Source organism: Cygnus atratus, chromosome 2 (genome assembly GCF_013377495.2).
Source record: "Cygnus atratus isolate AKBS03 ecotype Queensland, Australia chromosome 2, CAtr_DNAZoo_HiC_assembly, whole genome shotgun sequence".
In the NCBI taxonomy this organism is placed as follows: Eukaryota; Metazoa; Chordata; class Aves; order Anseriformes; family Anatidae; genus Cygnus; species Cygnus atratus.
The window spans coordinates 49,820,623-49,848,043 of NC_066363.1; the positions used below are offsets into that span (position 1 = coordinate 49,820,623).

A 27,421-nucleotide genomic window follows, 5' to 3' on the forward strand; every position below is an offset into this window, starting at 1 on the left:
TTTCTAACTGGGCCTGCAGATTCATAAAATTACTGTTGGTATAGTTCTGTATACCTGAATTGTATAATTCTGAGTATTTTAATTACCAGATTGCTTACAGATTGGCTTTAGGGGATTTTGGAGCAACAGAAAGGCTTGCAGAGGCCTTGGTTCATGGCACTGGAGATTTCATGGTGTGTATTGCATTTGATATGGAACTTGAAAGTTCATCACTTCCTCAGCTGGCACGTCTGCCTCATTCTGTAGGGTTACTGTGACGAGGGTGGAGGGAAGGGAAGAGATACCAGCACTGAAGCTTTTAATGAGGCATGTTGGTTTCATTAAAAACTTTTTGCTGCATGTTGATGTTTCTTACTGGAAGCATTAACAACTTTTACCTTTGAAAAATTTGGTCTTTTTGGAGTTGCTTTTTGTTCTTTGGCTGTCACTGTTCACAGGTTCAGGCCCTTTTAATCAACCACGAAGGTCAAAGACTTCCTTTTAGTTTAAATATGTAAGGAATTCAGGGAAAATACTCAAATCATGAGAGGTAAAAATGGTGACAATTGACAATACTATGTCAGTGACAGAAATAAATGTCAGGATCTATTTTGCTTGGATAAAATATACATTATTGATCCCATCATTGTGTGTGTTGTAAGCAGTGTAGGGTATAGTATCATACAACTAAGAAGAAGAGTATGCTATTCTTAGGATCCAAAAGTAACACAAACGTGATATATTTTGGAACACTGCACAGGCTTAGTGCCTGGGCAGATAAGGACATGCAATTGACTAATCTAGGACAACTGAAGATTTGGCCCATCGTACAATGCCCCAAAACTATGACAGATCCCGAATGAAACTTTACTTTCTGGAGTTTAGCTAGAAGGGCCAAAACTTGTCCCCCAGATGCACAGGGCATATAAGCTCCAGCTCCTACCATGGCTGAAAAGGAGGGTGGTTTACCTTGGAGGTAAACGCAGGGAACCCAGATATTTCTTTTGGAAGAGAGTGGCTTTAAACACTTCGGGAGTTCTGTTGAAGCCTTGTAATCTGGAAATCTCAATGTAAGTGCCTTCTGGCATAGTTCATTTCCAGTTCACCTGTTCTCTGTGTGGGCTGAGAAGTTTGTGTACAGTTGTGATGTTGTGACCTATTTATGTAAACTTGGAAATCCTGGCAGGTAACAGCAGTTTGAGTGGTGCTTTGTATTCATTCGAGAAGAAAGGCTAGTAGTCTCTTGCTCAAGGCTGTTTTGTACTATCCAGTGTACCATCTAGCAATGCAAAGTGGCAAGGGAAAAGTAGATTATCCAGGATTATTACTGTGTAAGATAACCAAAATGGTTTTGTACTGACAAAACTCCTCTGGGAATCTGACTCTTCATCTTTAGTTAAAGTGTATAAAAATGCCTGTTTATAAGAAGTCATGTTTCTGTGAAATAGGTAAGATATTTCCTATGTTGTAATAGCTTTAGAAAAAGTAACTTTTATCTTTCTAATTTGCTTTTGATCACTGAACCTTGAACATTCCTTTCTTTCACATCACAGGATGGTGATGGTGTGTATAAATGGGGTTTTGGTTCTTTTGACCCCAGTTCTACCCTAAGGGAATGCAAATATTTGCTCTCAATTTTCCTGTGCACATTGATTAACAGACAGGCCATTGTAACAAGCTGGTAAAGCCATGGGTCACTGCATGAGCTGATAAATTTGGTATGTAACATTGTGTTGAAATATTTAAAACTTAGCTTAGTTATAGGTTAGTTATGAAGTGACGTGAGTCATGAGTGAGACGGTAGTAGCACCCAGGGCTATATTAATACAGTAGTAAGAAAGGCAAGCTCTTAAACCAGATTTATATCAAACTGGCATAGAGCACCTAGTTCAGTGAGGTTAGGCTTTCTGGCTGTTGTTTTGCTGCCATCCAGAATGGCTTTATAAATACGTGTAAACCTGTAAATCTTGCAGTTGCTCAGTTTGACCCCTCTGACAGAGCTCTCTTCTGGTAAGAAAAGGAAATAAATCAGTTAGTTATACTATTTCCTGTCTAAGGATAACTAGCCCATTTTTTCACGGCAGCCTGTAGAATTGCCACCAGAATTCTGTATTTAGCTTGTCTCTAAGTTTTTGATGTACACTGGATGGAAAAGCCAAGCTAAGAATGTCACATTTCTACTTTAAACTATTCTCAAGTGCATTAAAATCACCTTGTTTTTAGAAATTAAATGTGCAGCATGGTAATTTCAAAGGACAATTAAAATACTATTTAGTGAACTGCATACTTTTCTGGTTTAGGATTGGTTCTCCGAAGTGTCACACACCTTTTGCAAGTCCTGAGTACCCAGCCAAAATGTTGAATAGTTTGCTAGGTCTGTCCTACCTTCTGGTCTAGGTTTGAGTGGAATGTGTGAAAAGTACAGGGTAGCATTCACAGAAGCAAAAACTTTACACATAGGGATAAGCAAACAGCTTTACACAAGACAAAATAAATATATAACATATTTACGAGTTATCATATTTATGAAGAAGTGAAAACTGTTCTTTTTAATCTGTATATTTCAAACCAAAGTATGGGTTGCTCAGAGACCTTACCTGAATAGCCATTCTCAATGATGATCTTCCTAGAGTGCTACACTTCTAACCTGGTCGTTGCTGTAAAACATTTGAGTTAGAAACACTGCACAGCAAAGTATTCTTGATCTGTTGATGGCTGAACCCATGCATAATGTTTGAAAAAAGAGTAAATTTTTAGCTGATCTTCAGTCTTTCACAGCTGAACATAAACATAATAGAATTTTTTGTATGAAAAGTGTATTAAATTGCTCTGTATGTATGCATATATATATATACACAAAATATAAATGTTTACATGGTAGATATCGGCATGATAATTCAAAATGATTTTCATAGAAAAACTGTTTTTCATATGTCATAGTATACCTGAGGTAATAGTTTGGCTGCTGATTTTTTTATTATTATTATTTTTATTTTTGCCAACAGTCAACAGTGGAAGATGTAAGTACCTAAAGTAGATTGTGTGGTGTGTGGTATATGTTTGCTAAGTGTGTTGCATGAGTTAGTTAAATTTTGTGAATATTTAGCATATTTGAAAAGGGAAAATGAATATAGAATGTTGTTATAGAGCAATTTGATTAATTGTCTCTGACTTGCTTAAAGCTTGCTTAAAGTTCCCTCTAAGTTTCAACTAGTACTAGTGCTTTCTTCTTCCTGTTCTAAATGCTTTGTGTTACTGCTGTATGTTGTTGTTTAGTACTGCAGATGAGTATCTCATCACAAATTATGAAATATTGGCAACAAATTTGTCAGTAGGATATGGAAGCTGCCCTTGGATGGGTCTTCTGAAACAAACTGAAAATGTACAAAATTTGAAGATAAAATCATAATGGGACCAAACCATTGATTAATGTAAATCCGCCTACAAAAGCTGACGTAAATGAGAACGTGCTGATTTACATCAGTTGAGAATGTGACTGGTGAAATTAAAAGAAAATAAAGGATTTAGGGGTCTAGTGATGCTGTTCTGTTAATGTAAGCACAAACTTTCACCCAAGACCACTTCCTTGTTAATATGTAACTCTGTAGTGCCAGAGGGTCAGGCTATTCCAGACAGTGCAATATTGTGGTACCTCCTACAAGAGAAATATGAGCAGTCTCATGTATTCTTTAATTAAACCCCAGATCAGGTCTTCCACTGGAGTGGTTTTGCATAACTCTGTATACTCCAAAGGAACTATATTGATTTGTAGTAGCTGAGCACTTGGTATTTTATTAATGTCTACTTCTGTATATTTAAATTATTTGTCTTGCTTTAGAAAATAAAGTTCTTTTCATACCCTTAAGTAGTTTAACATTGGTCACAGAAGTCGTTCTAAACAATATGAGGTAGTAACTTGAAGACCATATAGGAAGAAAAAAAAAAAGAAAAATAATAAGACAGCTTAATTAGAAGAATGTTGTATAGGTTGTTTTTGTTTGTTTGTTTGTTTGTTTTGTTTATTTTTTACAGTGCAGTATAGATCTAGCCAAACTGATTTTTTATAAATGTGGGTAGAGTAGCTTGTGTTGTGTTTTTGCATTGTTGTACTAGGACAGCTTGATATGCTATGCTGTAGACAGAACATACATTGAGCATCTGTAAGAATGATATCTTGAGCATTGTAGAATACTGTTTTATAGTTGCTTGCATATCTGCATGCTTGCCAGTTTAAAAATTGAAAATGTTGTGCGCGCCTGTATGCTTTAGCAGGGTTTCCCTTCTGGTTTTGTTTGTTTGTTTGCTTGCTTGTTTTTTGTTTTTTTTTTTTTCTCCTATGATTTATATTTTTTTTTCCTCTCAGAGCAGGTGTGGACCCCAAGGAAAGATGCAATATTCTTGCCTTCACTGTTCATGCTGGGTGTGACAAAAGACTCTTTGGAGAGTTCTGTACCAACATGGTCCAGTAGCTGCTTAATTTAGTTTGGGCTACTCTGTTCTAAACTCCCAGAAACAGAGGTGTCATCTATGCACTGTGCCAATTACTTGTGGGGTGTTTTAAGCACATTAATGTTGTCAGAGTCATCATAGCATTTGGATGCGCTGATTTTTGTGGCCTTACATTAGCGAATGTAATATTGCATTAACATACGCTTTTCTCTTTTTGATACAGTAAGGGAATTATACTTAAACATCCTTAGCAAAATAACACAAGTTTGTATTTTGTTCTGTTTTAGGCTACATTTAGGTAGAAAAGAAAAACGTTAAGTTTCTGCCCAAGCTGGTCCCATCTTACAGTTCCCTGCAGCTTTCTTGTTTAAGACCAGGGCTGTCTTTTAGGCCACAGAAGGCTGTCAGAAATATTAATGACTCTTTGAGAGAGTAACCTAAAAGACAGACTTGCAAGCTGATGCCACAGTATCTATTGTTGGGAGAAATACAATCCTTCGAATAATAAATGAGCCCTTAACATCTGTCAGGTTGCTTGTTTTCTCAGGGGCCCAGTGATTGGGCTGTGTGCAATAACATGATGGCCTTCTGAGAAGCCTACATCAAAATTAATGGTTTCATCAGCTCGCAGGAACAAGTAAATAATTGGACACACCTGGGACTATCCTAAAGGGCTTCTTTGTATTTAGTGAATGTTTTCTAACTAGTTCCAGTAAAGTGTGGATCATTGAAACCTGAGTGTTGCAGACTGGATCAAAGAACTTGGCTTTACGGTCAGTTTTGAATGCATGAGAGCTTGGGCATAGGTATCAACTGCAGCAGTGAGAATCAGGAATGGATTAAGAATCAGCTTTTAGGAAAAGTGCTGTAAAGCTTTTCTGATGGTGGAGTTGTGCATGAACAGCAAACCCCAAACTAATCACAGTAGGTTAGAATCATATATCAGCCTAAGCCTCAACAGACCATCAGATCACAGAATCACAGAAGGGCCAAGGTTGGCAGGGACCTCTGAAGACCATCTAGTCCAATCCCCCTGCCGAGCAGGATCACCTAGAGCACATTGTGCAGGATGGCATCCAGGAGGGTTTTGAATATCTCCAGAGAAGGAGACTCTACAACCTCTCTGGGCAACCTGTTCAGTGCTCTGTCACCCTCACAGGAAAGAAGTGTTTTCTCCTTGTGTTTCATTTTGTGCCTGTTGCCTCTTGATTCTGCCTTTCATGGAAAAAGGGAGTGTAGCTGAGATTATCTAGTACCCCATCCATGCTGTCTGCTCCCCGATGGCTAAAGGAACACTGCTTAAACCATTAGGGCTTTCTTAACAAAGTTGAACAATGCCATGTCTTCAGGTTGTAGCTTGTTATCTAAGTAGTATTTAGAGGTAAAAGTATTTAGCACTGTAGTTTTGAAACAGTTAAAGCTTTATATAGTGCCTCAGTCACTGGGGCCAAAGTGTTAGTTCTTAAATATTACTAGTTCTTAAATATTACTTAGTTCTTAAGTATTGCTATGACAAACATAACATAAGGCAGAAGTTCAAAATTCATTTACAGTGTTGCACATGAGAGGTGGGTTATTCTGAGAAAGTAAAGCAGTTACCTAAAGAAGGACCAGGAGAGCAAGATGTGACAAGGACCCTTAAAAACTATCCCTACTGTCCTTAAAGAATTATCAAGCGTACTCAGTATAGGTTTCTTGTGCTGTTGTTTCTGGGTATCTTACATTGATCTTGCTGTGGAAGGCTGAAGAATCATTAGATGCTGGTAAGCAGAGGAAGAATTTTTAATATGTGCATTGTATCACAGATGGGAAATACTTCTCTTGCTGGAAGTGAGAAACAAGTTTAGAGGGACAAGTTTAGAGTCTTTGTGCTTGGGAGACAGTGTTGTGTTGAAGATTTGAGTGGGGTTTGGGAGACATAGCCCTGGTTCTTCCCATGGGTTTCTGTGTCATTATTCCAGTGTTTGTTTCTTTGTCATTAGAGAAATCAGTATCAAGTGCTTTGAGGTTTACTAATGAGAGTACTGCGTGAGCAGATTTTTGAAAGGGCTAACAGTCCATCTCCTCTCATTGCTCTTCTGAGGTCTTCAAATGTAGCATTTTGGATTTAATGAGGAAAAAGTATTCCAGAACTTTAAGTATTTTCCTTTTGCTCTCTAATACCTATGGCTAATGTTGGTTAAAGACATATGTAGCGATCTGATTGTTAGTTAGGTCTGGAGTTTCTACAAGCATAGGATCACTCAGTCTTTTAGCCTTGTAATCTAGTTACGTATCAAGTACTTTATAAGGGATAAGCCTAGCAACCTAGCAGCTATACAGGGAGGTGTAGGGGCAGCCTGATTTAAGTCATTCTCATTTTGGATGCAACCTGTGTTTGGAGCCTAAATATTAGGACCAGATGTAAATCAGTATTACCTCTGCCTTCAATAACATACTCTTTAGAAAGTTACCTTATTTTTTCAAATTCTGAAGCTTTCTATTAGATTGCTTACAGTGTGCAAATAACCGTTAATGTCTCAAGCAGCAATAGAAATGTTTTCAGATGTTACAGTTTAAGGTGTGTTTTCTTATTCTTCCTGTGACCTAGTAAATTTTCATCTCAAATTTTAGTGACCTAAATGACAAGTTATGCCCTGAAAAATATGCTTTAAATGTTTCTGCAAGAATGGCTGAGTTCCTCCATTATTTGGCAATCTCCAAAAATATCTTTGCCTCCCATAATTATGAGAAATATAGAATAGAATCATTAAGGTTGCAAAAATATCAAACAACCTTACTCACTTCCAAGCCTGTAGTCATAGGTGTGAATCTTCCACCCAGTTCAGAGCACACTGGAATTAATGTCAAGTCTGGGAATCAAAATTACTTCAGGCATTAAGGCATAGTTTACGTACAGACTAATGCAAATGACCTCGTTGTATAAGGGCAAGACAAACATGTATCTATGAAACAGATCTTAAGGTGTAAATATGCTTGACGAGTAAAGGGAGGTCCACAGCCATGCCAGGGGCCCGTTTCCTGGACTGGTCCAGAAGCACTGCTATAACAATGCAGCTATATCTTTCTTTCTGTTTCTCCTCTTGAAGAAGAATCTCACTAAAACGTCCATTATACTGGTCTTCAGATCACCACGACCCTAACGCTGCTGATTGCTTCCATTTAGTCACTTTGCTGTGCGAAGGCTAATTCTACCTTCCTCTGTCCACAACCAGAGCAGGCTTTCAAGTCCTCCAAGACTCAGAAAATGGAAGGTTGGGAGGGCTACACTGCTTACAAGGGCCTCTGGGAAAGGCAAGATGCTAAAGTGAATTGAAGTCAGAATAGAAACACCCCCTTTTTTAGCAGAGTAATGGAGAACAGTTTTTGTTCAAAAGGTTTACCTGTTGCTGTCTTTTACTTGAAGTGTTTGTACACCAAGGAATGCAAATTTTGTGTTTGTTTTCTTGGTTGCTTTTTCCCTGAGAAAAATACCTAAGCCCTGGAATTTATGTGCTTGATGCAGAATTTGCTGTGTGAGGTTACTTGCATTAAGTGGGATGTCAGATGTGATTATTTTAAAGATCATTTTTAGCCACTTTGGAATATCTACTAGACTGGGCGTCTCTTTTATTGTTTTTGTGTTTGTTTGTTTGTTTTGGTTGATTTCTTTTTTTTTTTAATTTTAATTTTAATTTTTTTCTTTTTACAGTCTATGCAAGAGAAATATCTGGAAAGCAGATCTGTTAGTCCTAAATTAAGTTTTGTGAAAACCCATGCAACGATTTAAAGCACTGGAGCTCAGACCATTTTTCCTAAATTTAATGGGAAGTATCGGTTAAGTTAGCACAAAATGTGATAAAGCTGCAACACATCACATCATTAGACTGCTTTACACAGTAATTGGGAACATTGCCAATTTAAATAAACTTTATACTTTATACATCTATTTTAAAGAATGTCTCTATCAGATCATGCCAGCTATTTAATCCTTTAAGTTTTTATAGTCTTCTGTAGAAACGTTGCCAAGTTGTTAATGCATTTAACTTGTGACTTTTGAATGTTTGTTGGGAATGACACCTTACTTTCATTTGCTAATTATGGAGAATTAGGAAATTTTCCTAATGATTTTGGAGTTTGTTTTTATTTTCCCACTTTTTTCTTTTTAAATTTGAAAGCATGTTTATTAATTCCAATCATAGCTAGGATCATAGCTAGGATAGCTAGGGAATCATAGCTAGGCAGTATTGCATAACCTTCTATTCAATATAATGGGATTAATGTTGAGCAACCTTCTTGATCTCAACACAGTATCTGTACAAAAGGGTACAGGGCATAATGCTGGAATGTTTGTGTTTTATTCTGCAATGCACCTCATTTGAGTCAATTCTATAAAATGAGGATAGTATTCAGTAACCTTTGTAAATCACTGATGTATTTAGAGGGAAAGACCTATACATGAGTAAAAAAATACTTACTACGTAATAGAAGAAAGACCCAGAGATAGCACTTATTGTTAAAAAGATAAGAGTTTAATTGTCTGAGCTATAGTTACAAGCAGTGAAGACTAAGAAAATAAGAACAGTGTTTGGAGGTGTTTCCTTGTGTGCTTAGGAACATTGATGGACAAGTCACAAAAGATGCCAATATAATTCTGATCTCTGACTGGACACTGTATGTTGTGCCATGCTGTGGTTGTTATTCAACAATTATATGAACCTGCAATAGTAATTATATATGTTTTGTAAAAGGTGAAGCTGGAATGGAATAAAATACATGTTTTAAAAACAGGAACTCCCTTCTCCAGATATGCTGCCCTTCTTGCTGGTGGTCAGCTCTATCCCAATGTGAAAACAGAGTAATTTCTAATTCTCTTTGTCCTTACAGGTCAAGCCAGTTACTCATAGTAGAATTACTGCATCAGCGCGGTTTCGAAAGCCACTCCAGGAGCCCTACACTATTTTGTAAGCAGAATTTTATGTTAGTAACATATCTGTTTTGTTTTGTTTTATTTATTTATTTCTTAACTTCAGATGGGTTTTGTTTTAAATACTCTTCCAAATTATTTTACTTTGCTTTATTTCAGCCTGATTGCTAATGGAGATCTAATTAGCCCTGTAGTGCGACTCCTTATTCCCAGGAAAACACTGAATCACTGGGACCACATTCTCGAAATGGTTACAGCAAAAGTTACCCTCAGAAGTGGAGCTGTTCACAGGTATCAGGAAGCTGAATATTTGTGAGATACAGTTGATATGTTTAGATATGTTTTTAAAACTCCTTAAGTAGCTATAATGGATCCTTCCAGTTTTATGGGAAATTTATAAGAAAATTATCTTAAGAGCTACCTCCCAACTCAAACCATTCTATGATTCTATGAAAATGGAAATATGTTTACTCCAAGTCACTTTCATGTTTCATTGCAACTGCTATTTAAAAAGAAAAAAAAGCCCCTCAATTTGTTTCAACAGTTATTTCTTGATTAAATATTTTATTAACAGATATGGAATAATGCAATAATAATGCAATGTATTTAACATTAATAATAAAGTTGCATGTCAGTATAAAATCAATGACCTCTGTAAAGTCAGTAAAATATTTGGAATATCAAATAATGGATGCAGTCCATTTTGACTGACTTTATGGAGGTAATTTATTTTACTCTGACATGTTTTCCTTTAATTTTGATGGTTCTTTAAAGTCAATGGGGCAAACAACTTCAAGAAGAATGTTTTAGATCCTTTGGTTTTTGAAGACCTGTGCTCTGACAAGGGTGTGCTTTATACTCAGTCAGTTCAGCCTCCTAATAAGAGCCAGGGCCAAAGCTGTAGTTGAGGGTTTTCCAATTCCAATATTTTCTGCTGGTCTGAATTGTTGTGGTATCCCAGGAGTAGCAGATGACATCTTGGATACATAAGTTTCAATCACCTTAAGGCCTGAAAATAAACTTTCTAAAATAAGATCTGATAGTTTTTGCAAGTTTTAGAGCAAAATGATATGCAGTCTCCATGACAAACTTTGCAGAGTAAGCAGACTGCCAAGGTGTGTACTGGCAAATTACTGACATTCCAGCATTGCCCCATGCAGAGCACATTACAGAAATCCATTCTTCAGACAGGAAAGGGCCTTTTGTTGGAATCATTCTTTACAGCTTACACAATGTCTGAGGCTAGTCTTGCAATCTCTTTCTCAAATCAGTGAAGATAAAATCTTCATAATCTCTTTCAGTTCTTCTGATTACTTTCCCAGAGCTGATACAGACCATAAAAGGTGAAGTTAATGCTGTCTGCTGACTGTTAGCTCTCATCTGTTTTTTCTTCTCAGTCAGGCATTTCCTTGCTTGTGTTATCAGGCTACTTAGCACTTTTACTTCCCTTAAACTAAACTTAAACACGTTTTGCAGTTTTCTGGATCTGATTCTCAGCTATCATAATTCTGAGGTGAACAGAGTAACAGCTGTTCACAACATCATTTTTTTCCTGCTTCCAGGTTGTTTAGGGATTTAAAAACCTTTTGCATTTTATTCTCTTTACTTGGTATCACTCCTTGGTAAATCTGAATGATGTATATGAAAGCATATATAATTATATACATTTTTAGAATTGATTTTAAGAAGTTCCGTTCTGTATTCAGTTTTAATCCTTTAAAAGTAAGATAATGTACATGACTTTTTGAATTACTTAATGTTTTCCTTTTTCCGGTTTTCTTTTAATGCAGTTTTCATTTTATTTTCCTTAAAATGCGTATTAAATACGTTAGTAAAGTGATTGTTGTTCTTTAATAAGTTATACATTAATTGCTGGGGTTTACTGAAACTATGTCAGTGTTAGGGGAGGTCTTGTAAGACCATTGATTCTGGGAAGATATAATTTCTCATTAAAGAAGGGTAAGCGGAATTACGAGAACCTGCATTAGGTATATGGCAATGTTTCTTTTCCGTGTAATTAAATGGCATACAAAGCTGCCAAGTCTTACATAGTTTCACATATGGTTTTAAAAAAAAGAAAAAAAAAAAGAAAAAAAAAGTCATCGTCATCAGAATAGGGACATAAATAAGAAATATGTGAGAGAAGACAATGAGGAAGTAGCCTTTCTCCTTGCCAGATTGTGCTTGGGGATGGGGTACAGCAACCTGATTGGCAGGTATCTGGTGTGTGGACAGGCAGATATTTGGTTCCACAAGCTGTATCTTTGCTGTCTGCCTTGTTAGTCTGTATGCTTGCTTTGTTTTGGCTGCCACTTTTTTGGCTTGGACTCGGGAGGGAAAATTGAAGTCTACTGACAGCCCACAGGACAAGCCTTTGATCATCCCCCAGTGACCAGAAGACATGACCACAAGGACATCTTCTGCATAATACTAACCAGGGAAATATTAGCAAAACCAGGATGTGTTTGAATGGTTCAAACCAGGTGGGTGGGTAAAAAGCTTCAGAAGTAAGTGTCACAAGAATCGTGTGATACTTGTTAAGTCAATAGTTACTTATATATTTCTCTGAAGTTCCCTTTTATTTGAAAAATGCATTTTTAATTCCCTTGTCATATTCAGTGACTGATATGTTTATTATGCTTATGTTATTATGATTATTATTTTTAGGATGAAATATACAACTAGAGACTGCTAGATATTTTTCCATAAAAAAATTGGGAGTTGCATTAAGCAAACAAGTTTTGTACTTTAAAAGTAATATTAAAATATAATCAAAGTGAAAGATCAGGTATGAAATCATGTTTGTAAGTACTGCTATGTACCTGTACATGCAACACCATACAAATATATAAAACAATACTACAGTACACCGATTTGCCTTTTTCTTGCAAGTTCCACAAAGCAAAATGTAATCTAGCAAAATACAGTCAGATTAATTCAGAAATGAGCTTTTGCTTATGTCTAGATTGCTTTTTTTTTTTTAATTATCATTGTTTGTGTGTAACTGATGTTATCTGAATGGTAGTGAAACAAATTTTTCTTCAAATTGTTGGGATGTCTGTGAAATGTTTGCTCTATAAAGTAAATATGAAATATGAATAGTACAGATGGAATGCTTCAGAATTAGTATACTTTTTTTTGGTGAGGAAACAGCAATATGATCAAGATTTTTAAAAGCGGCAATTTTTCCACTGAGAACATTTGGTCTTAGCATTTAGAAAACTGAAGTACTTCTAGGTGCAGTACTTTTATAGGTGCAGGATGTACCTAGAAAATCAAAGTGCTTTCGTGTGGAGAGCATAAGAAAGGCATGGAGATGCTGAAGCAAGTGTAGCAATGGGCCATGAAGATGAAGGCCTTGAAGGTGCATGTTATGTGAAAAAGGGCAGAGAGAGCTGGCATTGGTTAGCCTGGAGAAGGCCCAGGGAGGATCTTACCAATACGTATAAATATTTGTTGGGGATGAGTGAAGAAGTCAGAGACAGGCTTTTAGTGGTGTCCAGTGACAGAACAAGAGACAATGAGAGCAAACTGAAATACAGAAAATTCAACTTAAATAGAAGAGAGAAAAAAATTTACTGTAAGAGTCATCAAACACTGGAACATGTTGCCCAGAAAGTTTATGGAGTCTCCATCCTTGTAGTTTTTCAAAACACAACTGGACATAGCCCTGAGCAACCTGCTGTAGTTGCTCTTGCTTTGTACAGGGAACTTGGACTACACAGTCTCCAGCAGTCCTGTCCAAACTCAGCTATTTTGTAGTTCTCTAAGTGGATCTACGCACTGCATTTTTTTTCCTGTATTTATTCAAGGTTATGCCACTATGTGTATGAACTTAAAAGGCAGCTTTTTCTCTGTTAAACTGATTTTTTTTGCATTTCATAAGTCAGGGATGTTCTCAAGGCAGGCTATTTATATTCTTCATAAAAGGTTCTTTGTGTACGTGCATGTATCTTATTATATCTCCTAATCTTATTATATCTCCTTGCACTATTAAAATTTATGAATAACACATAAAGTAGCTCCTGTAGAAGGCTTAGAGAAAACCATTCAAGATGGCCATTCAACATTCCTGCATTTAAAAGACTTAGAATCATAGAATGGTTTGGGTTGGAAGGGACCTTAAAGGTCATCTAAGTCCAACCCCCCTGCTATGGGCAGGGACCTCCCACTAGACCAGGTTGCTCAAAGCCTCATCCAGCCCCATTCAGCCTGGACTTGAACCCTGGGGCATCCACAACTTTTCTGGGCAAATTGTTTTATTGCCTCACCACCCTCAAAGTGAATAATTTCTTCCTTATATGTAATCTAAACCTACCCTCTTTCAGTTTAAAACAATTACTCCTTATCCTATCACTACCCTCCCTGACAAAGAGTCCCTCTCCAGCTTTCCTGTAGCCCCCTTTAGGCATTGGAAGGTTGCTATGAGTTCTCCCCAGAGCCTTCTCTTCTCTGGGCTTCTCTTCTCCAAGTCCCTCGGCCTGTCTTCATAGGAGAGGTGCTCCAGCCCTTAGTTATCCTTGTGATCCTCCTCTAGACTTGATCTAATAGGTCCACATCCTTCTTGTGCTGGGGGCCCCAGGATTTTAATGCAAAAGTGATAATGTTGGCTTTTTAATTTAAACTTAAATATTGTCAAATTTTGGAATGTGCTTCATAGGAAAGAGTTTATTCATTATAGAATGTTTCCTCCTTTCCTTATTGCATTGATCATCCTTAAATAAAATTACAAATTTGACAGTGATCCCAATGAAGTGATTGGGATAGCTTAGAAATAATGTGTTGTCATGCATACTCCCCTCACCCCTAAGTCCGTAATGTTTCTTCCTTCTCAGTAAAGTGTGCGAACAGAAATGATTATGGTGAAAATCTATCTGGTGTTAAAGACAAAGTAATTTATTCTTCATACTTATGTACAAATGGTGAGAGTATTTTATCTGTCATAGTGCTTCACATTTTATTAGCTTTAACTGTGATTAGTTTAACTGTGATTTAGGTCATTTTGCTATGTCTTTTCTTGTCATTTTTTATGTTGCAACTTATTGTATCCACTGTACTTTATTGGGTTTCAAATCTGAAAATGTACATGATTAGATCAGCATAGCTTTCAGTGCTTTTACTAAACACTATGGAATGATAAGGTTTATTATTTTAAACCTTTCTGTATTTTTCAGACTTTACAGTTTAGATGGAAAACTTGTTCAGGATGGGTCAGATTTGGAGAATGGGCAATTTTATGTTGCAGTGGGTAGAGAAAAGTTTAAGAAGTTGCCATACGGTGATCTGCTGTTTAGCAAATCTACAATAAGAAGGCCACAGGGGTAAGTTCCATATGTGTGTGATATGCTTCTTATGCTTGCGTATGCATGTATCAATATATTTACAAAGTACTACCACTGTAGTACAAAATCATAATGTCAAAAATGTTTGTAAGGAAAGGATGGATGGGCTTGTATGGATGCAAATTTTTACTGAGTGCTTTTAAGAAAGTTGAGATAGAAATCTGTAATAAAAGAGAAAATATAAATTCAAAGGATTATTTCACCTCGTAAACATGCCATTGATCATGTATCATAAAATTCTTGCCAGTAAAAGAAATTTTTGTTTTGTCTTGGCTTAATCTTTTTTTTTTTTTTTTTTTCCCTGGAACACAAATGAGATTATGAATTATGAGCTGAATGAGATTATGTGTAACTACACCTATTGAAATCTACTTTTGTTTGGTTACATTTTAAGGAATATGTACTCCTTCAAGAATGCTTTAGGTTTGGGTCTTTTTTTTATTAGACAGCATTATTGCACAATGGAGCCCTAAACAGGGTCTCTGTAAGGAAAAACATGGGCTTTTAGTATCTTTGGAAAATATAAAGCTAAATAAGGAGACATTTCAATGAAATAAATGGAAAGAAATAAATGGAAATTTGTCACGCAGATTGCCATGATTTAGGGGATTTATGCAACAATCTGCACATAAACTGGGGTGCAATTAATTAATTTATTTATTAATTAATTTATTTATTTATCTTAGCAAGCAACTATAGACAATACGACTAGCAAAGTATTTTGGGAAACAACATTTAGAACAAATGAATTTAAAGACAGTGGGAAGTGTTGCTTAAGATGTGTTGATCAACTGATATAAACAGAATTTTATTGAAATTGCTGGAACTTTTCATGGGATTAGTTTTAAGTATTTTACACAGTAATTTGCTGAATACTGCTGTGTGGATTTTCAGTACATAAATTGTGCATTGTGGAGAAATGTAATGCATTTGTTTGAATAAGTTCATGATTATGCATTTAAATGTAGTCTAGTGAACAGAATTTACTGATTCTTAGCAAAGCTGTGCAATGGATAAAACAACTCTGTTGGCATAGCTGGCTTGGTGTTATCTTTCTAGGTTATAGAAGGATGTTGTTTATGACAGTGGCAGTGTACAGAATTCTAAGATATGACTTATTTCTACAGTTCCAAAGCATCTGTACTACCTCCAATTGTGGGATCTCGAAAATCTAAAGGCAGTGTAAGTATCAAATGCCATAATAAAGTTTTTTTCTAATTTTGCTTAATTCCAGCAGATGGAAAGTCCTTGTCCTTTGGGTTTTAATTAAATATGAAGGGAAAAAGTCCCCAGCCACCTGGTGTAATGCTTATTAATGCTTGATGTATCTGTAGCTATTTGCAGCGTCAGTTAGACAAAAGAAATCTAAGAAAATATTATTGCAATAATGTCTGTCTTATTTTTTATAAAACCTTCCATAGCAAAGATCAACTGTTGCTTTGAGGTCTTTCCTAAAATCCTTTTCTACTATATTCATGTATTGGTTCATTTTTTCTTTTTTCAAATTATACACCAAAAGGAAAAACACAGGACCTTTTACAAAACTTATTGCAGAAAATGATGTTTCTGTATGCTGATTCTTATTAAGTCCTTAAAACTGTTTCCTGGCTGATCAGTGTTTTGTCCCTAGCTAGCCATTACTATACAGAGTTTGAGTATCCACTGTTTTGTGTCCTGTATAGCTACTTATATGTGTACAAAATGAGTCCACTGTAGACTTCAGGAAGTGCCAGATCGGAATAGAAGTGTCTGCTTGCACCAGTTACATATAAGTGCAGTTTACTGTACCAGTACAAGACAGCACAGCGTCAGACTCGCAGTCTGACATTTTTATTATGGCAGTTGGTCATATCCAACCACTATTAACAAACCAAAAAAATCCCCACCCACCCTAGAGCCACTAAACAAAATAAAGTATACAAGTCTCTGTTCCATTTTGCTGAAATGCAGAAGATAAAATCTCAATAAAGAATATAGTGTCATTTTAAAATGTGAGTTTCACAATTCTAACATTCTTAAAAATAACTCATTGTTAAGTATTTTAGCTCCTTCTTTTAGTACTTAATGACATACACGGAAAATTATTTTATAATCAGTTATATTCCATAGGGATTGTAACAAAAGACCAGCTCTTGAATATTTGACACACTGATAACAAGTTTCAAAACTTAAGGAGGCAGGAATATGTCATACTGCTCTTAAATATCTAATGCAATACTTAGGCTGAACTGGTATAGATCATTAAATTATTTACTTCTGTTTGGTTTCTACATTTTTTTACTACTATTTCTTGGGAGTAACAGGTTGAATTACAAAAGGCTGAAATAGTGCTGTGACCTGATTTTTCTTTATATCAACAGGGTAAATGGTAGATTCAGTAGTACTGGTAGATAAATCTTTGATTAGATAGTAAAACCTACGTGGTACTTAAGTAAAATATTTCAAACAGAACTGATTTCTACTGATTATATGTAAATTAGAAGAAACACATTAAAAAAGAATCATGCATGCAAGTTTTTTTAAGAGATGCAGGACTTTATACAGGACTTATTTTTCTGAACAGTTTTCATTTTATATGGACACTGCCTTTTAACTTCAGCAGTGAGGCGAAAAGAATTGTCCATGACCCTTGCACAATGAAAGGCTTTTCTGGTGTGCAGTTTCTAAAGTGGCATAAACTGTTCATGCAGCTACACTAAGCAAAACAATAAAGCACAGTATACTTGTCTTCCATGATTTAGTTAAGCCTGTGATAAGGTGAATGGTTCCAGATGCTGATAAGATTTTCTGTCCTCTGCTCTAGTGTTTTGTTGTTATATTGAACATTTTGACTGAACTGGATTAGTAAGAAACTACACATGCCATTTGACTGGCAGAATTAGGAGGCTGACAGCCGCTAATGAGAGGCAACAATGAGGGTTTTCAGTTGGTAAACTCTTAACCCAGCCTAGTATGATATAAACAGCACCCTATAGGGCTACTATGTACAATTAAGTTTTTTATATTTCTTGTGAACAGATTTAGACTCAGGAAAAATTATAAATTGATAAAATCCCTAGCTACTGGAATTATTGATAAACTCAGGATCATACATACATCAAAGCTGAAGAAAATCAGGACCAGGTTTCTGTTCCTGTTTCTAGGTACACAACAGAACAAGCAGAGGAACGGGCTGATTTCCTTGGAGGTAATTCAGAGGTGACATGCTGACAGACCCATTTCTAAGCATGATCCTGCCACACAAAGACTGTCGTCCTCTTCCAGCTGTTTTTGACACTTAGCAGATTAATACCCTTGTTTCATTTACACAGGCAATGAATTATTCACAAGTTATATATGCTGTATCTAGTGACTTTCTACACATATGCATAGATGAGATATAGCTGTATATTATGTGTATGCATGTATAGATTTGCCTAGCCATTTCTTTCGTCAGATGAAACAATATTTCCTTTTAATAAATGTGTTGTTTTCTTCTGAGAATTGTTGAGGAGCATTTAATCAGTCAGATCATATAGCAAGTCGATAAGACAGTTATGGTTTTTCAGATCGCTTTAGATATCCTTTAATTGTACTGATTTTAAATTAATATGATTCTGTAACACCTGATACCAACCCACAGATGTTAAAAAGTTGGAATAAAGTTAAAATTTTAAAATGAACTTAATTAAATTCATCAGTGATAATTATGAACACTTTTTTTTCAGGGAAATGATCGGCAGTCTAAATCTACCGTTGGATCCAGTGATCCTGGAGAGAACAATTGCTCACCTCAGCCTCCAAAAGGGAAGGACAAGAAATGCCATAATCCAGAGGATTCTGTGTCTAGAGGACACTTTTCTAACAAGTCTACAAAAGTAAAACAAACAATAAGAGTAGCAGCCTCCACAGGAGTCCTTCAAGATAATGGTCAGTACCAAGATAAGTTTAATCATAGCATAGTGGCTTTTTATCTTCTGTTAAACCAGTGAGACACACTGTTAGTATAGTTCTTGAATTGTCAGCTTACTCTGGGTGATTTAATTTACAGAAGTTCTTTTTGCTTAGGAAATGTACCTATGCAAGATGTTACAATTCAACAGGAGGCTGTGTACAATATTTAGTATATCTTGCAAGTGAAATAAACTAATATGGCCCTATCTTTATTCTTTTGATATAAGCATAATAGAAAATATGTTTTGACCACTTTCTTTCACTGTTCTGCACTGAAAAAAAACAGCGAAGACAAAGAGCTGGCCTGCTCAAAGGACACTTCACTTTCTGTGAGGCTCCCTGGTTAGCACTCTGGTTCTGTATAACAAAAAGACCAGGGAGGGACTCTGTCAGGGAGTGTAGTGAGAAGACAAGGAATAATGGCTTTAAACTAAAAGAGGGTAGATTTAGATTAGCTATAAGGAAGAAATTCTTTACTCGGAGGGTGGTGAGGCACTGGAACAGGTTGCCCAGAGAAGTTGTGGATGCCCCCCTCCGTGGAAGTGTTCAAGACCAGGTTGGATGGGGCTTTGGGCAACCTGGTCTGGTGAGAAGTGTCTCTGCCCATAGCAGGGGGTTGGACCTGGATGATCTTTAATGTCCTTTCCAACCCAAAACATTCTAGGATTCTGTGAAATGTAGTCATCAACATCCTCTTTCATAAACTGTTTTTCTTGTCTTGTGCTTTATACTTACCACCATCACCTGTGTTTTTTTTATTTAATGGCTAGAAGACTGTCCCCTCACTACAGATACTGCTGACATACTGGAATGGCTATTTTTCCTCATTGATAAGAGTTTCAAAAGTAATTAATAAAGGCCAATTAATATCTGTCAGTAGAAATAAATTATAATTTTCATAGCATTTGACACCACTTCGTACTGCTGTTTGTGTTCATAATTAAGTGCACAATAGTTAATCATGGTTTAAAACTTCAGTATACATCATCCAACAACACAGTTCTGTTCATCTGCATTGGTCTAGAATCATGAGTTGTAAATTTACGATTTTTTTTTCTTGCTGAAGAATGGTAATTATATTAAAATGAAAGTGACTGGAAATGTTCATCCCTTATAACTCAGGAAATGACTGAATAGTTCCTTTTGCTTGAAATTATCATAGTGTGTCCCTACTTTTTATGGATTTAGTGGTGCATGCTAAAAACATTTAAGAGAGCAAGTAGCAGAGCTAACCTCTCAGAGAGGAACTTGCATGTTTGGCTTACCTGTTTTAAAAGCTCAGTGAAAAGCTTTTATATTTAATGGTTATCTACTCGGGATACCTCAAGTCATTGATAAGTTTTCAATTTTTTAAAAAATTGATGCATTGACCAATGTTGAGAAATAATGGTACAGAATTCTTTACACAGAGCTCAAAATCCATATATTGTGGTCTAGCATCCTCTTCAGAGTACTGAACTGCTCTTAGTAGAGACTTACCACAGAATCACAGCATGGTTAAGGCTGGAAGAGACCTCTGGAGGTCATCTGGTTAAAGCCCCCTGCTCAACCAGGGACACTAGAGCAAAATGTCCAGGACTGTGTCCAAGCGGCAAAGCCATCTAGGCTGTAATTAGGTAGATCTCAGTCAGATCTCTGACTAAGAACAGCCAAAGCAGATAACTTTTCCTGATAGGTATAGTGACATTATATTGATTTCCTATATACATATATATATATTTTTTTTTTTTCTGGCCTGCACATTTTGTAGGTAAAATTTCTGCAGATGTCTTCTAGAAGCAAGCAGACCACTCTTGCCAAGGCAAGAAAGATGTGCTCTATGCCTTGTGGACCTTGCATTAGTTTAACAGGTTTCTGATTGCTTCCTTTCTATTCCCAATGGTGAAAAGATTACTAGAAGCAGTAATAGGTTTTCCTGTCCTTTCAGCAGGCAGTGACTTAGAGTCGAATCTTACTTTGGAAATATAGTGAGACCTTCCTCTCTCCATATTTCGCATTATTGCTTCTCCACCTGCTGACAGACACGTTTGGAAATCCACTGAGTTTATTGAAGAAGTGATTGCTTGCTATTCCCACTTTACCTTTTCCATGTTTTATGAGTCTTGTGTATCTAGGAGGCCAATACTCTGGTTTGAGCTAAACTATATGTTGGGAGAAGCTCTCAGTTATCTCTGTGCACCTTTATTTATCCTCCATGTATGAAGACCCACTGGTTGATGTGGGAATGGGCAGTTTGATGTCTGTGCTGTTCTGCATATCTAGACCTAGCTGGTAATGCAGGCAGCTGCTGAAGGAGATAATGTCTCTGGGCTGAATTCAAACAACAGTATGGGATGAGAAATCGAGAGCTGTGTAATGAGTTTCTGATGGTGTGCAATCCCTGGTCTCAGTTGATGAGAAGGTGTATTGTTGATGAGAATGGCTTTCTTTTACAAGCACAAAACCCAAACCATTTCATGCTCCTGTAATTCTTTAGGCCAGCCACCACGAGGATTGCAGGCTTATGAACATTTACAGATTTTATCTTTCCCTAATTCAGTTCCCCAGTATTTGTTCACTTGGATCAAGTGGAAAACATCCCAGGAAGCAGTTGCCTTAATATTCTTATTATAAGGCCACTAGTTCAAAATGATTTTAAGCCCTGCTTGTATTTTAATAAGAAGTGCATCCTCATTATTTAATTCCTCTAGTTCAGCTTAAATGTATTTCTTTGCCAAATGATTCAAACTAAATTTCATGATGTGTTACTTTTTTTACCCCTCCCTTTCTGGCTCCATTTTTTTTTCTGGTACTCTGGAGTAAGTTGGACTTGCTTTTTATTAATAATATTATTAACAATAACAATAATAATAACTATAATTGTAAATTATTAGTGTGATAGGAGTTTTACAACTGGATTTATTCTTGAGCATATTTATTCTTGAGCAACCTACTAATGGTAGGTTTTATGTTACTCAGATAATAACTTTTCTACTCTTTATGCATGCAGAACGATTTTTTTTTTTCTCTGTTGAAACCTAGGAATGTAAGAGGAGTTAACACACTATGCCCTGCTTGGTAACCAATATTTATCACTTTGTTTTGCTTTTCACTGTTCTTTCCTATGAAAATGAATGACAGGCGTTTCTCTGTATGGTCAAAAATACTAGGAAATAAACATCTCCATGTGTGATACAAAGGATTCTTAAACTGCTTTTGAACGTTTTTGCCCATATTTGTCTGCTTGTGAGAGACTCCAGCATTTGCAGACAAAATATGAGGAAGGAGCACAACCCCTGAAAAAACAGAGCAAGGGTCTTTTCACTTAAGTCTGACCCTGTGCAAGAGCTCCACTGCTTTTAGAACATAGGTAGCTTGTAATGACAGTTTAAAGAACGTGTACTATACATGGCCCCAAAGAGTCATCATCTATGCAGGTATTGCGTCCTGATTGTTTTTTCTAGTCACACCTTAAGATGGAGTGACCTGAAGGCCCAGCAAGGCTGTGGGAGCTGAGAGCTGTTAGTGTAGAGTGCTACAACTTCAGTATCCTCTGTCCCAGACAAACCCTCTGTGTCAAAGATTTCCCTTGCGTCAGTGTCCTGGCATTCTCTCAGCTTAATGTTGGACCATGAAAATATAAGATTGCAGAGGTCAGCATTACAGCATATTTCTGTCCTTTATTATCTGGAGTGACTGAACTGCTGTGTGATTTGTGATGATGTTAAACTTACTGCCAAAGGCATAGTATTTTGTGACCTCATGCCCTGGTTTATATCAAGCTTGCTTCTTTATTTCTCACTAGCTGAATATTTTGCACCCATGGCACTATCTGTTGAGTTAAATATAGTACAGAAGCTTGATTAACTATTTCCACCAAATCATCTGTCTATAAATGGGATGTGGAAGTTCTTAGTTTGTTGATTTAACATACATTTTGGATCAGAGATAAGCAGTGAAATAGTCCCCTTCAAAAGCTTTCCCTAGAGAGACTCTTCAGCCAAATGATCATTGTGAGCCTACTGACTGAACTCAGGCAGTTGTGGATCTAAGAAATGAGTAGATGTATCAAAGTAAGCAAAATCTGAAACATTCCGTCCTCATCAGCATTGGCATTGCTTTATATAGCGCATCATATGAGAGTCACCTGGCTCCATTTCGACCTGTGCAATCCTTTCTTCTTACCAAAAAGAAGCTCCCAGTGATGAATTCTTACTACATGGTTTCTTGCTACCCAAGGAAACAAACCAGCTTGCCTCCTTTAAGCAGGCCATGGCTGGCTTCTCTGCCTGCTTCTTTGGACATACTAAATTAGCATACCAGTGAAACAGGACAGAGAGATGTCAATAATATGCAGACATTGAAAATATTTTCATATCCAGATGATCTAATGTGTCTGTCATACAGTCTGTTGTCCATGGCTCAGTAGGCTGCTTGGGTTCAACCTGCCTGACCATCCACTGTTCACAGGGACATCTGAATGTACTTACCACCTTCTTGAAAACAAAACAAAACAAAACAAAACAACAGCAACAAAAAAAAAAGTGAGGATTGTCATTTGCAGTGTTCTTCAGAATACGTGTTTTTATACATCATTTGAGGGACCACACTCACAAGGTTGCACATCTGGTGGTATCACAGAATCAGGGAATGGCTGAGGTTGGAAGGGACCTCTGGAAGTCATCTGGTCCAACCAACCTGCTCAGGCAGGGACACCTAGAGCAGGTTGCCTAGAACCATGTACAGACTGCTTCTGAAGATCTCCAAGGAGGGAGACTCCACAACCTCTCTGGACAACCTGTTCCAGCGCTCACTCACCCACACAGGAAAGAAGTGTTTCTTGATGTTTAGATGGAACTTCTTGTGCTCCAGTTTGTGCCCATTTCCTCTTGTCCTGTCACTGGGCACCACTGAAAAGAGCCTGTCTTTTTCCTCTTTGCACCTTCCCTTCAGGCACCAACCTTATAGACATAGTCTGTAGACTATGTCTATACTTTCCCACCAGGACTCCTAGATTTTTTTGTGCTGATCTGCTTTCCAGCTGGGTGACCCCCAACATGTACTTGTGCCTGGGGTTGTTCCTCACTAGTCTTTCAACTAGTCTTTCATCCTAGTTGGTGGGACCTGGAATTCCACAAGGCTGGTTTTGCTGGTTAAAACTAAGGCAAAGAAGGCATTCAGTACTTTGGCCCCTTCACTATGACCAGGCCCCCTGTTTCATTCAGTAGAGGGCCTACGTTCTCTCAAGACTTCCTTTTGTTATTGATGTACTTGTAGAAGCCTTTCTTGTTGCCCTTGACATCCCTGGCCATATCTAATTTTACATGGGCTTTAGCTTTCCTAACTCCATCCCTGGATGCTCAGACAGTGTTTCTGTATTCCTCCCAGATTGCTTGTCCTTGTTTTCAACCTCTTCAGGCTTCCTTTCTGTGTTTTAAGTTTGGCCAGCAGCTCCTTACTCATCCACTCAGGCCTCCTGACATTTTTGATTGACTTCCTTTTTGTTCAGATGCATTACTCTTGAGCTTGAATATTAAGTAGCTTTCTTGTGCCTGTCTTCCCTCTAGGTCCTTATCCCTTGCGACTCTTTATGGTCTTTATGGTATGATCTTTAAGGTCCCTTCAACCCAAACCATTCTATGATTCCCTGGTTCTTGCAGGAAAAGATGTAGGATTCTGCAGGAGATGGCATGGAGTACAAAGTCAAGATGAACCACTTTCAGAATATGTTTGTGTCTATTTCTTTAGCCATGTGGCGCTAATATGCATGCTTCCATTTTTAAGCACGCAGCTTTAGTTCTATTTGTGTCACTGAAACTCTGACACTTTCTTGTTCAAAAGTAAAATAGTGTGTTCTTGAAGAGACAGTCTATTGGTCACATACTTACTTACTGTGTCTGTTAGACTTGCACATGTGCTTAAATTTAAGCATGGGAATTTGGATTAAGAAGATTAGGACTTACTCTTTGAAGAAGAAGCTATTATCCTAAGCCTAATATATATGTTATCCTCCTATATTAACTCCTATGTTTTCCAGAATGTGTGTGCTAAGCCTAATATATATATGCACACACGATCTGGAAAACATAGGAGTTCATTTAGTCTTATTATTTATTATTTAATGTCAGTTTTTCACACACATTCTATCCTCTGTATCATCATTTAACAGTGTGGATAAAACAGTTAATATTTCATATGACAATTTATAATCTTTGTTACAAGAACAGAGCTAAAAGCTCATGATAAAACATCAAGAAAGCATATCATTCCTATATGAATTACTAGTGTCTGGTATATATTTCACAGAGACATATTCCACGCCACACATATTATTCAGCACATATGTGGTCATATGAGTATATCTGCATCACAATATTAATTGAAAGAATCTATTAATGTCAGTGATATTGATATATATTATTTTAAAAATCTTTTATAAGCCCTGCCTTATAAAACCCTCTTATCTATACAGTGATCCAGTGTAAACATATGCCCATTTTACCTTTGTGTTTTATTCTCTTTTTTTGTTTAGTGAGTAACAATGTTGTTAAGGATGCTTCTGTCCATTGTAAACTGTACAATTTAAAATATAAAATGTACACCTAAATTTTTATGAAATGGCTGTGGAAATATGTGAAAATCCTTTTAATAGGATGGTGTGAATGTTCTATTTGTGTAGTATTAGGCTTTTTGTATTTATTTATTTTTCCTTTTGACAGAAATATTTTAAAAAGGACTTACAGGTACTTTATCATGAAAGTAATGATAGGACAAGGAGTAACAGCTTTAATATGAAAGAGGGTAGATTTAGATTAGATAGAAGGAAGAAATTCTTTACTATGAGGGTGGTGAGGCACTGGAACAGGTTATCCAGAGAAGCTGTGGATACCCCATCCCTGGAGGTGTTCAGGGCCAGGTTGGATGGGCTTTGAGCAACCTGGTCTAGTGGGAGTTGTTCCAACTAGGGGATTGATACTGCATGATCTTTAAGGTCCCTTCCAACCCAAACCGTTCTATGATTCTAAAACATTGGCATTTCTGTAGTTCCTAGCTAACATTTGAAGACTCTTGATCTGAGTTAGACTTAATGGAGAGGATTGGATTTGTCCAGAGCCAGGATCCTGCTTTTTTATGGAAAGAGGAAAAACATACAATGTCCACTAGTATTTATCAGAATTTTGGAGTGTTTTTAGCTCCAAGTCATTACAAGAGTGTAAAAGATAACTTTCTTCTGACTAATACAAAGTTATTCTTTTAAACATATCCATTAAGTGTATGTCCCAGTGCTCTTAAAAAAGTTCTTGCCTGTACTTTTCATGGTTGATTTATGCATGATGAGTTTTTAAAGCAAAAGTAATTTTCTGTACAGGTAGTTTATATTACAATAATGGAAGTGTGACAAGAACTCGCAAGAACAAATAATATTGGTGTTTTTTTTGTTTTGTTTTGTTTTTCATTTTAAGTATTTAGTAGATGTTAATGTGAATGCTGCACTACAACTATGGAACAAGAATAAAATCAAACAGAATAGTCAGGAAGGACATACAAAGATCATTGAGACCAGCTGTCAGACTACTTCGGGGCTGACCCAAAGTTAAAACAATACCATTAAAAAGCATTATTCAAATACCTCTTAAACAAGGACGGGCAGGCATGGGACATCAATAACCTTTATAGGAAGCCTGTTTCAGTGTCTGACTGCCCCCTGCATAAAGAAGTTTTTCCTAATGTCTAGTCTGAACCTCCCCTGGCGCAGGCATTCTCACACATCCTGTCACTAGATAGCAGGGAGAAAAGATGAGCACCTCCCTCTGAATATTTAACTCAGTTAAAAGGGGCAGGGGGGAAACCAACAGGCAAACCTTTTTGTTAAAAAAATGAAGAACTGTTGTTTAATTTTAAATTAAAAAAAAAAATAGCTAACTACTTCATTGAAGTTAATTAAAAGAGTACAAAAGAGTAACCATGACTTAAACTGGCACCCAGACATGCAGCAGTGTTCTCTTCTTTCATGGCTGCTGTGTCTGAATCTGTACTTAACCTGTGCATGTGTGCTTTATTTGCATGCGTGCTGAAGACCCGTTGCACTCCCCTTGGGTGTGAAGGGAACTTACACTGCTGAAGCGGCATGATACGAGCCAGAGGGCGGTTGAAGGTACATGCCTGTTTCTAAGGTTGTTGTTTTCCTTCACTTGTTTTCAGTACTTCTTCAGTTACTGAAGACCTGAGTTAACATCCACCCCAAAGTGAAAGAGCAGAATATAGGCTATTTCTCTGTGTATTAATGCAAGCTCTTCTCCTTCTCCTAACCTGTATGCTTTTAGTGCTCTGAAAAGTCTCTCTGTCAATAACCATCTTTCCCACACTCTGTCCTGCTTTGCTAACTTGCCTCTGAGCGTGATGGACGCCTGTAACTGTTGTGTGATGAGTGAGACCAAAGTGGATGATGAAGTGCCTTAAAAGATGGTAATGGGGATGGTTTTTTTGATATTAAGGCCCTTGTATTGTCCCTGAAGGTGACTGCTTGAGATACAGCTCTTATGCAGAAAACCATACCAAACCAAATAGTTTTACTACTTTGACTAGGTTCAGTTAGCAGAAAGGAGCACTGCAGCTTTCCTCCTAGTTCCCCAGTGCTTTTTGAAGCCTGCTTCAAACATGTGTTTGAGGACCAGAAATTGAGAGGGAAAGGAGCAAGGGTCTCTTGCATTCTCTTCTTGCCTTTGCCCACAGATGCAAAGCTGTAAGAACTGCACTTATGGGGTTAAGAGCAAAAATAAGAGCAAGCACAAGAACACCAGACTTAGCACATCCATTTTCCATCCGCATTACT

General features: G+C 37.0%; 1 protein-coding gene across 1 annotated transcript in view; it reads left to right on the plus strand.

The window, feature by feature from the left end:
• DCDC2 (doublecortin domain containing 2) overlaps positions 1-27,421 on the plus strand; it is a 64,103-nt gene that overhangs the window by 14,051 nt on the left and 22,631 nt on the right. The window contains 5 exon segments of the mRNA XM_035549610.1: positions 9,295-9,371; positions 9,494-9,625; positions 14,509-14,655; positions 15,804-15,858; positions 18,384-18,585. Of these exon segments, the coding sequence (XP_035405503.1) occupies positions 9,295-9,371; positions 9,494-9,625; positions 14,509-14,655; positions 15,804-15,858; positions 18,384-18,585 (613 nt within the window).